A 12,139-nucleotide genomic window follows, 5' to 3' on the forward strand; every position below is an offset into this window, starting at 1 on the left:
CGCGTCGAATAGAATCCCATTTCGTAATGAATAATTCTTCTCTTTTCATATCATAGCTAATCTAGTAATATAGGTAAATAGGATGGTTGGAGGTGTTCGGAAATGGTAGGACATTTCATAAGTTAAAGTCGACGATGATCCGGTGCATCAATTTTATCGCTACAGATTTTCGTTTCCCATGAGGCATAGAGTATTCAACAACGATAATGCAGTCCTTAAAATTCATCATTCATCTCTGTCTGGAAAGCTGATTCGCAAGGTGTGGTATTCCAGATATGTCAAAATCAAGCTAGCGGCACGTGTTTGCATTATTAGAAAAATACCCGTACTCTACATACACTGTTTCTAATCTTTTGCTACATTTGGTTTAATCCCCATGCTTCCACAGCACGAATAGTAGGAAATGTTTTTGATTATCCATAATAAAATAAAAGAAGTAACAAAGCTTAAATTTATTGTTAAAGCTCTAATGAATACATCAAACTGCGGTCGAATTCATTTATTATTTGCACATGACCTCTGTATATTTGATAAATTATTCCTAAATACATTGAAACATATGTATTTATAATGAAATATCATGCAATGTGCTGTATAAACTATAAACTATAATTTCTATCAAATAGCTGCTTTTATGTCAACAGGGCTTTGAGACTCAGTTAAGTTGGATCTCGATTTTTGCCATCGTATGTAGGACATTGGGTTACGAGAACAAATGCGAATTACGAAGAACTCCGTATTAGAGATAAGGATATTTTAGTTCAAGTGTACCTATACACAGAAATCCGTATGTGAATATACTAAAACCTCTGTGTTTATTGTAAAAATCTAGTCTTAAACATGTGTATATATGTATATGTATACTTACGCATGTGTATATACATATATACACATACATACAGTACATAAATAATTGCCAAGAAATAAGAAACACTCACAACTTGTCTCAAATAGAGTAAAACGTGAGGTTAATAATGTACAAATTACACAAGCGCACCATAAAACGTGGCAAGGGTAATCCTAGTGCAGTGATTGTATAAACTGAAGAAATATACATTCACATATACATGATATAAATTAATAGACTAGAAAAAAGTATTTAGAGAGCTTATCTAATTTCGATCTTGTCACAATAGATCATTAACATAATCAATATACGGTTAAGGCTGTATTAGCTACATTCACTATTAGAGATAACATTTTTTATCCATTTTTATAGTTATTTAATTTCTTGAACAACAAGTTTTCAAATTTCACCGCAAAATGCCCAACGAGTTCTCGTAGTGCAAATACGAGTCCAATCACCTTACAGATGGCATTACATTGATTTTTGCCAACCGCCAACCACCTCGGATCATACCTGGAATAGTAATAAATATTTTCAGTTTAAGAACACATCAAAAATACTGTGTTAGGATTAATGTAAATAATTAATTAAATAATAATATCATCAATTTTATTAGCGCATCGATAGCTACTGAATATGTGCTTGCGCGAAAAATGAATTGAAATAATTTAATGTATACATGAAAAGTTTGAAATATTTTAGATAAAATATAATTACAATTGCCATCAAATATTATAAAAGTGTTTTACTCCCCGAGCACAAATCCACGTCCACCGTCTTCTCCTCGTCTTCAGCGTCCTCCTCCTCGTCCACCTCCGACCACCTCCGATCGCCGCCAACCACCGCCAACCACCTCCAACAACCACCACCAACCACCTCGGATTATACCTGGAATAGTAATAAATATTTTCAGTATAAGAACGCATTAAAAATATTGTGTAACGTTTAATACTGTTAGTTAATTAATTAAGAGTAGAATAAATTTCACTAGCGCATTTATGGCTACTGAATTTGTGCTTGCGCAAAAAATGAATTGAAATAATTCATTGCAGACGTGACAAGTTTGAAAATTTCGAATTACAATATAATGCAATTGCCATTGAATATTATGACCATGATAAACTCACCGAGCACAAATCCTCGTGTACCTTCATCTCCTAGTCTTCTTCGTCCTCCTCCTCGTCCACCTCCGACCACCTTCAACCACTGTCTAACACCTCCATTAACCACTGATAACCACTTCGCGTTATACCTGCAATGGTAATAATTATTTTCAGTATAAGAACACATCAAAAATATTGTGTAAGCATCAACATAATTGATTAGTTAATTAAATAATAGTAGAATAAATTTTACTCGCGCATTTATCGCTACTGAATTTGTGCTTGCGCAAAAAATGGATCGAAATAATTTATTGTGAACGTGACAATTTTAAAAAATTTAAGATGAAATATATTACAATTGCCATTGAATATTATGTAAATGATAAACTCACCAAGCAAAAATCCTCGTCCTCCTCGTCCACCTCGTCCTCCTCCTCGTCCACCTTCGACCACCTCCAACCACCGCCAACGACCGCCAACCTCCTCGGGTTATACCTGGAATAGTAATGAATATTTTCAGTATAAGAACACATCAAAAATAGTGCGTAAGGACTAATGTAATTAATGTAATTAATTAATCAATAATATAATAAATTGTATATGCTTGCGCGAAAAATGAATTGAAATAATTTATTGTAAACATGACTACTTTGAAATATTTTGGATAAAATATAATTACAATTGTCATCAAATACTATAAAAGTGTTTTACTCACCGAGCACCAATCCTCGTCCTCCTCGTCCTCCTCCTCGTTGACCTCCGACCACCTTCGACCACCTCGAACAACCACCGATAACCACTTAAAGTTATACCTTGAATAGTAATAAATATTTCTAGTATGAGAACACATCGAAAATATTGTGTAAGAATTAATATAATTGAGTAATTGATTGATTAATTAGTTAATAATATAATAAATTGTATAAGCTTATTCATAGCTACTGAATATGTGCTTGCTCGAAAAATAAATTGAAATAATTTAATGTAAACATGACTAGTTTGAAATATTTTAGATAAAATATAATTACAATTGCCAGCAAATATGATAAAAGTGTTTTACCCACCGAGCACAAATCCTCGTTCCCCTCCTCCTGAATCACCGCGATTACCCGCAACCACCCCAAACCACTCCCAACGACCATCGCCAACCACCTCGAGTTATGCCTCCAATGCTAATAAATATTTTCAGGATGAGAACAAATCAGAAATAATGTGTAAGGTTTAATATAATTTTTTATCGACATATTCTACCAAAAAGATTACGAGAAGATTATAAAGTTATAGAAATTTTATTAGCGCACCGACAGCTACTGAATTTGGGCTTGCGCGAAAAACGAATTGAAATAATTTATTGTAAACATGAACCAGGAACCACGGAGGGCTTATTCTGGAAGTCGAGAAATTTTGTTAGCGCACCGACAGCTACTGAATTTGGGCTTGCGCGAAAAACGAATTGAAATAATTTATTGTAAACATGAACCAGGAACCACGGAGCGCTTATCCTGGAAGTCGAGTTTCACCGCGTAGCGGACCCGAAGCGCGGGATCCCTGAGGTTGAGAACCCGGTACTCGAAATTTGCGGAGCGCGACTCTCATCCGTCCGCTCTACTGCGCGGTTGTTACCGGACTGAGGAACTCGGCTAGCCGATTTTAGATCGATGACGTCAAGAGAAAGAAAATTTGGGGTGACGTCACTTTCTGAACATCCGAACATCCAAACTTTGGTTCGAACTTCAATACTATGTATGATATGATGTGTGATGTACGATGTATGATGTATGATTATATGATATGTCTTTACATTCCAGACAAGAAATACCCACTCTATCTTTCCTGCCGATTTCAGACTCAAGCGGCTAGGCCCTTCGATCGTCAGCCGTTGACTAAAGATGCATTCTTCAATTAACGCGTCAGCTAGTAACGCTGCCGTTCTGCGACAGTGGGATGATAGAAATTTTATCTCGTACCTTTCAAATGTGTGCTAAACTACACTTGAAGTTTCAAGCTTCGTTTCATATCTCCTTATCAAAAAAAAAGAAAAATGGCATGCAATCACCTTTTTCGGTCTTCAAATCAGGACACTGCGTTAAATACCTTCTCATATACGGAGTATTCATTTCATCTCGATCAAAATTAGCGCATTCGTGATGTATTACAGTTACTCTGAATTTTTTTCCATACGAACACTTTTCGAAAAACAATTACGGTTCTCTACCTAATGTAGATGCTTCACTTGCCACTAGCTCAAACAGTGTTCCGATCCTATGCCTACGAAAATTTAAGATCGAAAGCGGAAATGAAAAGTTGTTGGATTAATTATGAATATCAATTTTATGGAATACATCGAGCGCTTGTCGAATAGAATTTCATTTCGAAATGAATAATTCTTCGGAAATTCACATTTCTGATTTTACTGAAAGAACTCTGAGCGCGCATGCGCGATTAGACAAGGATACAGGCGTCCCATATGCAGCTTCTCTTTCTATTGCGCTGTCGCATTCACCAACGGCCACCTCCGTTTGTCCCGCGGTCTATTCTGATACTTATGTCTATGCTGTAGTCTCCATTACATTACTTCATGTATTACACCATTCCAGTCTCCATGTACCTAGGCTTCGTACTGTGGCCCAACTTCTGTACGAATTTAACCTCTAACCGAAGTCGGCGCTCCTTCATGCATTTTACAAATACCGATTAGATCGTATTAATAACTATTTCTGCTGAGTGTTCAGCGATGATCGCGAATCGCATATAGATAATAAATACCTTTTCATTGATCGTGAAATGGAATTCTATCAGAAAATATCAAATAAATTAAAAAACAAATTTCGCGGACTATTTAAAAGTTCTACCCGACGCTATGGTATTCCTTTCATGCTATTTGTTCTCGTTGGATCATTTGGTCTCAAGGAGGTCACTTCGATAAGGTAGATGTTCTTCTTTCCTATTTAGTTTTTCTCGTTTTTCAAATAATAAACCCTACTCTTCTTGAATATTCTGTCGCTCATTAAATTCTCTTCACATAGATATCAGTATCGCGACGATGGTCCATTACTTCACGAAGAAGCTAAGAAAGCTGGAATTGATATGAAAAAGCCAGGCGAAGTGACATTAGAGACAGTTTATGACTCCGTCAAGGACGTGGGTAGTCCTGTTTTCGATAATCACAGAAAATACATTTGCAACAACATTATTTTTATCTTATTTGCAGCTTGACATAGATAATTGGGAAAACAAAAGAGGACCAAGGCCCTGGGAGGAAAACACCTGGACATAGTATTGATAAAGGAAGAAAAGTATATTCGGGAGATGCCAATGATACTGTTTTCATTTGTTTTAATGCTACTTGGTACAGTGTTGCATAGTAGAATATTTTAATGTTAATTCAAAATAAAATGTAAAAGAAAGTAAGTGAACAGACATCATTTTTGTGTTCTTGGCGTAGCCGCGTTTTCGCTACAAAAATATTTTCTGTATATATGTATATTTCGTATATAATGACTAATTTCTATCTGTTCCTCACGCTGAAAATACAATGAATTCTTATTACCAAAAGTAATTAATAAAGTATTTTCAAAACTAGATTGTTCAAATCAGTCAATTTCGGCAACCCAAAGAACGGAATGTCATTCCTGAATGACGTGAATTTGACGTCTAATTTTTCATTCATAATATACATCAATAGAAAAATCATACATGCATCGGTTTCAAATACGTTGGAGATAATTGCCAAAATAGTGTTGCTATTATGCCAATTAATTGATGGTACACTATGGATGTAAAACTTATTCTCGCTTTTCATATCTTTATAAACCATTAAATGGGTGCACAAATTTTTTTTTTTAAAAAAGGTAGTCTGACCTGATTTTTAAAATTGCTTAATTAAGCTTATTGGATGTATGACAGTTATTTAGATATTCAAATTACTGCTCTAGGCATGTGCAATGACTCAAATGAGTAATCTACAAAAAGGAGAATTGTCTAAATCGAGAAGTACGATATATTCATACCAGAGGTCAATGTTTAGATTACTCATAACTCAAGACCCAATTATTGACCTATTTCGATATCTAAAATTGTAATTTATGAACAAACATTGTAACATTTTTGAAATATAGAAATCAATAGCCTCAATTCCATAAGCTTCGATGAATTTTTTTTTCCTCAAAGTTCAACCTTGAATAACTCAGAGTATATCAAAAAATTGTCAGTTCAGCCTACCTCTATGTTCATTGTGAAATGCCACAATGTGGCCACAAAAGCCTGGAGAGTTTAGATGTGGATTAAATGTAGAACTATTTTCTCAGTTATATTGAGAAACATATATAAATATGCACAATTCTTTTCAATGGTCATTAGTTATAGATATTTCTGTTAAAACATTGCACGATATTGAGAATATTCTTCGTATAGTCTCTTCATGTTTTGTGTCGACGTTTAGTACAAATTTTTAAATATTCAAAACGTATCTCACACACATCCTCTCTGATGTACTAGTCATGCATGCTAATATATGAATTTCATTGAAACTGAAATTTAGGGCATCACAAATGTATAGTAGTGGAGATGTGACAATGCAATACCGATAAACAATTTTTGTAGCAACACGCGTTTGTTCTAGTATTAATCTGTATCTCATCATTAATCTGTCGAAGTCAAAAATATAATTCCATTTTTGCTAGATATAATGAAAGAAATTTGCATATCCTGCAACAAGTTTCAGCCTTAATATTAGGTATGTAAAATTACTCTTTTAAATGCACCTACACAATGATGAGTTTTGGAAAGTCATCAGAAAGCAGGCTACATTAAGTAAATAATTTCTCATTTTATTCACATCAATTTTAAAACCTTTGTAGGTGAAGTTTATACACTCATGACGCTGATGTTTTAAGTTGCACTTATTACTTGCAACACAATGAACGTAGTTCTTAAGATTTTAGCGTATCTGATTTACTAATCGCGAGTCATTACAAATGTGTTGACCACTTGAATAGCAGAATTAATATTCATCTCCTACATGTCAGAAAATAAGAAATATTGCATCTAGAAACTGATCTGTGATCGTAATAAAAAAAAACCATAACGAATTATAAAGTATGACAGTGAAGCGATTTGTGGAAAGAAGTTTTGCAATAATAAAAAATACAAATTCAGTTTTAATGAACTTAAACAAAAGTTTAAATGCTCTAATGGTCATTATTGAAATAAGTATCAAATAAAGTATTTCTATAAACTGATGATTCTTATTGATTAGTTTCAATGTAAAAAAAATTTCTAATATTTATGAGATGAAACCTTTGTGGAAATTGAATTACTGAATTATGTCCAAAGAGTAGGATAGTTGAAGTTTCTGAGCTGAAGTATTCTGAAGTAAATGGCGTTTATCGAAAAATTACATTATCCTCAAGAATCAAAAAGTACTGTGCAATTGTACTGTAACAACAACGTGGGCTCCTAATTACCTCAATAAAAGTACAGAAAACAACCAAATCTTCCTCAACACTTTAAATAAATTGACAAATGACGTTGACCATATAAAATACATATTCTTGTATGTATTGTGAAACTGCTGTGGAATATCCATTAGTCTAATTCATTCTGATCTACTATACTCCAGGAAGCAAATTTTTTTTATAATCGATATGGCTATAACAATCGAAATGGAGTATTGACCTTCATTTTTAATATTTTGCCTACTCGAAAAAACCAAATCGGTGACAGATCAGTGAAAATCATTTTTATTTGATGTTTTCTCAGTACCAATTTATTATTGTGTATCAGGAAGCCTTTTTATTACCTACGTTGTACCCGTGTCTGCACTGTCATCATCCCATTCATCAGCTATGGTACCAGCTTTCACATTTTCTCGCGGATTTTCTTTCACTGTTTCACCTTCTGTTGCCTCGATTTGTTCCTCTTCTATAATCATGACAGACTCTTCTGCCGGTTGGGATTCAATGGTATGCTCATTTAATTGCTCTTCATGATATTCTAGTATTTCTGTTTCTTCCTCTACATATTGGACCAGGTCTTCCCCTTGCTCAATGTTACCTTCTTCTTCAACCATACCTTCGTTTTCTGTTCTTTCCCCTGTGGCCTCTTCATACTCTTCTGTTACTTCTGCTTCTTGAGCTTCTTCAGTTGCGTCCATGTCCTCTGTTTCTTCATTTTCACCAGCTTCCCCTTCTTCTACCTCTTCAACCTCTTCTTCAACTTCTTCTACTACCTCTTCAACAATTTCTTCAGTTTCTTGACATATCGCTGCCGTGTCATCGACCTGATAATGTTCGTGACTAACTTCCTCATTCTCATGGACGTAAACAATCATTCCATCTTCGTCACCTTGCATAACTATCTGTTCATTAACCCCTACGTTCAATTGGTGTACTGTTTGCTGATGGTCACCTCCCTCTTGTTGTTGATATTCACTATTATCAATTAGCATAACCATTTGTGGTTCTTCACCAACTTCTTGTCCGTTATACGCTATATTGTGCATTCCATCAGTAATTTGCATCTCAGGAACAATATACTCCGTCTGATCTGTTGTAATTACTTGTTCATGTGTTGCTATAGCATCACCTACACCCAGGGACGCTGCAATTCCACTAGCCACATGACTCAGTGCTTCTGCTTCGGATGACGGCTCTAGAGCGATTGGAGCTGTTGGTGCGATGTCGGAATTTTTTGATATATCTTTATGGACACAATCAATGTGTACCTCCAAATTTGACGCTCTTACAAACAGCTTACCACAGTGTGGACAACGATGGGGTTTATCTCTAATTTCGCTTCTGTTTCCGTGACCTGTGTTCATCTCGTGGCTAGCCAGCTCTGATATATCTGCAAAAGTCTCAGCACATTGTGAACACTGAACATTTTCGGATGACGGAGATGGCTGATGAGCAGGGGCGCAATGTTTGTTGTTGATTTGATGTCGAGCTAGAAGATTTTCAGATAGAGCGACATAAGAGCATGTATGACACTTGGGGAAACACATACTTTTAGGAGGTGGTACGTTATGTTTCGTATAAAGGTGGTACATTAATATATTGCGCTTAGTAGCCTTATAACCACAGTGTTCGCATATCCTCGGGTCAAACCTTTCATCATGAACATCCTGCATGTGTCTCCTATACATATAATAAGTCGCATATTCTTCTTCAATGTCACATTTATTGCATTTCCAAGGACCTGACTCTGTTCCGTCCCCTCCGCTAAACTTAGGCTCTTCTGAGCTTTCACTGTTTGTGTTACCCATCAGGTGGTCAGACTTGAGCACAACGTAAGAAACTTTAGTTTTAGTCGGAATACTTGGTTCGGCTGATTTTGCCTCCTTCTGCATGATTTTAAGACGTATGTTCTTGTTATTTCTAACTAAGTGGGGATACTTTTTCAGAACCTCTCTTATTATTTTAGCGTGATTGTTTATTGCTTCTGGGGTGTTTGTTGGCGATGAGGTACTCTTAGCTTTTTCTAAATTTTCTTTTTCCTCTAAATCAAATCTTACTCGTTTAGTCCGAGACTGATTGGATTCTTGCGGTCTTAGTATAGACTTGGGACCGCCCCAATCATCATCTGAATTGTCTGCCGCCGTTTCTTGGTTCCTACCATGATCATCACCCTCCTCATCATCTGAAGTCTCGTTTTTATAATGTCTATCTTCGTCTCTTGAACGTTTTATTCCAGTTTTGAGTTCATTGTCGCAATCGTCTTGTGAGCTGGGCGCCTTGACAATAGGTTTTGTGTTATAGGTAATGTCGTCAAAAGAGGAAAATACTCCCAAAGCAAAATCTTCCACTTCAGGGAGATCGAATCGAGAGGGACCAGGAGTGGTATCCTTACCAAATGAGTTATTTGGGTAGTCGTAATTGGATGCAGAGTCTAACTTTCTTTTCCAAATTGGGAGCCTGAAAAAATTCGTCGCGAATTGAATATTTTAATAAAAACTATGAACAAAAAATGATAACATGGTAAATGATTATATAAAAAATTGATGTAAAAAATTGATGTACTTACTTTCGTCCTGGTAATGGCTGTGAAGGCAAAATTGTCGAATGACTGAGACCACTTAATATTTTTTTGCTCTGCGTGACAGGTTTTGTCATAGTAATTACTGGTTGAACATTAGATTTTGACTTTGGTGATGGATTCAATTGCAAGTCTGTGGTATTAAATTGTGCATCAAGTAACTTCGTTAAGACAGTCATGTTCATTTTTTGTGCTGTCCGATATAGAGCATTTTGTTCTGAAGTCCAATACTCCAATTGACCAGTGTACATAAAACTGTGGAAAAAACGAAAAAAAAACACTGAAAAACGACATTGTACACTTTTCTGCAGTGGAAACTAAGTGTCAAAAAGATTCTAGGCTATCACTTTAGGTACATTATCTTTGTTATTGAATGGCAATAATACAAGGTACTGTTTTCCAAGCCTCTGAAAATCAATGATAAAAATAAAGCATAAGGTACCTGATGATAGACTTGACACACTCATAAGGCATATCCGGTGGCATGACAAGTACACCATCAAAATTATCATCTTTTTCTTTGAGCTGGCATTCGAGTTGCGTAAAGTAATCTGTGCATGTTGTGATTACTAGTCGATGAGCCTGTTAGGATTAATAATAAAAATACTATTGACAGTTGTCAAATCATGTTTTAGAAAGTACCACAAGAAGTAAATGATCCAGCCGCGTCATAAAGTTTGCTAAACTGTTCAATAAGAGTAAATACAAGTAAAATATGTACCTGTACGGTGATGTCACTAGTTGGAAATTTGATTGTAAGGTCTAGTAACTCTTCTTCAAAATAGAGCTGTTGCAATCGCTGGAGAAAAAATGTCCCCCAATTGTCTACTTTCACCTGCTTCAGCCCCCGCGAGGGAAGCTGTTTAACTTGATTCGTGACAGTCTGCATTGTCCAGCGTCTATATTAGATATGTAAAAGGAATAACAATATCATTGACTTTGATTCTATAACGATACATATTTATACTTTCAATGGATTTCAAGCTATTTCTTTTCTCTGTGACCATGCATTTATTCACAGTGCTTAAATCGAAAGTATGCCAACTTTGTCTAAAGAAAGTTTAGATTGCACACAACATTTACACAGTTCTGATCCGACAGTTTAACGAAAATGAAAATTGTCAACAAATACAAAATCAAATTGTATCAAGTTAATCCAGTCGCTGCAAAGGACAAGTGATAAAAAATCATTGTGAAGAGATTTTGTGGACTTTAGTATGAGATTTGAATTTGCAAGTCTACGCGTTACTGTTCTGATATATTGCAAGTTATTGAACATTGAACTATAGTTTAGCTGACTGACAGTGAGAAATAAACCGAAAAACTGATTGTAATTGCAAGATCCTTATCAGTGACATATATACCTATGTAGGTATTTGCGGATAGAGGAATACAGAACAATCTGAGATTGTTAAACAGAATAAGTTGGTAGAATTGCTGGAATATTGGGCGGTTAGAAATGGAAAAACTCGATTTATCCGGCTGATGGATCTCGCCTAAAGTGAATGTTGGCGAAGTGATACATGTAAATAGGCTCGACCAATTAACCTAATCTACGGAAGGCTAAGTTCCAGGAGAGAATAGCGTATGATGTACAGAACGTATACGTCGCAGGTTTCGAGCGACCAGGGGACGCGTCTGGTCATCCCATTGTGGCCTTTGCTTACGGGGCTTCGGGTTAGTCCCGAATATCTGAGCGCAGTATCTGATTATTCCAGTTGAGGAACGATACCGGAACATTCTTTAGCGTTCAAACGCACGTACCTTTTCAACAGGATTGTAGCAATTCTCCGGTCAGCTCCATCTCTTACAAATTTGCTCAGTAGGCGACTGATATCGAGCTTTTCACTATCGTTCGTGACCCACAGATGGCGCTGTTGTTGGGCTGTCGCGTGCGGCCGGAAATTAAAAATTCACTATCTCTAGCTTCCTTTCTACCCTCACAGGAATATCAAGTAGACTCATAACTAGTAAAAATTATATTTGAAAAATAAGCTTGTTCACCTAAAGTTTTACACTGACTTGTTCGTTTAACCTAATTCACTATTATTCAGATATTTTCATTTATCTACCAATTTTTATTCACGGTTGTGCGCATCGGAGAAGTGCGCATGAGGTCTGATGCATTGCCACACAATGCGCATGCGTCGATTGC

General features: G+C 35.9%; 3 protein-coding genes across 8 annotated transcripts in view; 2 read left to right on the forward strand and 1 right to left on the reverse strand.

Annotated features, from left to right (window-relative positions):
* Positions 1-12,139, forward strand: part of LOC124307408 (fasciculation and elongation protein zeta-2-like) — a 396,278-nt gene that overhangs the window by 315,944 nt on the left and 68,195 nt on the right. The gene's annotated exons all lie outside the window — the stretch shown is intronic.
* Positions 4,555-5,793, forward strand: LOC124307407 (cytochrome c oxidase assembly protein COX16 homolog, mitochondrial). The gene is made up of 3 exons (XM_046769052.1): positions 4,555-4,877; positions 4,977-5,091; positions 5,162-5,793. Exons 1-3 carry the CDS (start codon positions 4,735-4,737, stop codon positions 5,225-5,227), a joined length of 324 nt encoding a protein of 107 aa, XP_046625008.1. The 5' UTR covers positions 4,555-4,734; the 3' UTR covers positions 5,228-5,793.
* LOC124307328 (centrosome-associated zinc finger protein CP190) lies at positions 5,800-11,891 on the reverse strand. 2 transcript variants are annotated; one of them, XM_046768875.1, is made up of 5 exons: positions 11,749-11,891; positions 10,706-10,883; positions 10,427-10,566; positions 9,973-10,239; positions 5,800-9,863 (listed from the first exon to the last, which is right to left on the reverse strand). In XM_046768875.1, the coding sequence occupies exons 2-5, from the start codon at positions 10,871-10,873 to the stop codon at positions 7,751-7,753; spliced, it is 2,688 nt and encodes an 895-aa protein (XP_046624831.1). In that variant the 5' UTR covers positions 10,874-10,883; positions 11,749-11,891; the 3' UTR covers positions 5,800-7,750. The 2 variants fall into 2 exon arrangements, with proteins under 2 accessions (XP_046624831.1, XP_046624832.1); XM_046768876.1 differs by lacking the exon at positions 11,749-11,891 and adding an exon at positions 11,652-11,727.

This window comes from Neodiprion virginianus, chromosome 6 (genome assembly GCF_021901495.1).
Source record: "Neodiprion virginianus isolate iyNeoVirg1 chromosome 6, iyNeoVirg1.1, whole genome shotgun sequence".
NCBI classification, from domain to species: Eukaryota; Metazoa; Arthropoda; class Insecta; order Hymenoptera; family Diprionidae; genus Neodiprion; species Neodiprion virginianus.

What these genes read in the sequence shown, in the direction of transcription:
- LOC124307407 (XM_046769052.1), top strand. Translation starts at nt 4,735, where the DNA reads ATGGAATTCTATCAGAAAATATCAAATAAATTAAAAAACAAATTTCGC. An exon ending in AAGGAGGTCACTTCGATAAG is followed by an intron (nt 4,878 to 4,976) that starts GTAGATGTTCTT and finishes CTCTTCACATAG; the next exon opens with ATATCAGTATCGCGACGATG. An exon ending in TTTATGACTCCGTCAAGGAC is followed by an intron (nt 5,092 to 5,161) that starts GTGGGTAGTCCT and finishes TCTTATTTGCAG; the next exon opens with CTTGACATAGATAATTGGGA.
- LOC124307328 (XM_046768875.1), bottom strand. Translation starts at nt 10,873, where the DNA reads ATGCAGACTGTCACGAATCAAGTTAAACAGCTTCCCTCGCGGGGGCTG. An exon ending in CTAGTGACATCACCGTACAG is followed by an intron (nt 10,567 to 10,705) that starts GTACATATTTTA and finishes TAATCCTAACAG; the next exon opens with GCTCATCGACTAGTAATCAC. An exon ending in CAGCCATTACCAGGACGAAA is followed by an intron (nt 9,864 to 9,972) that starts GTAAGTACATCA and finishes GAATTTTTTCAG; the next exon opens with GCTCCCAATTTGGAAAAGAA.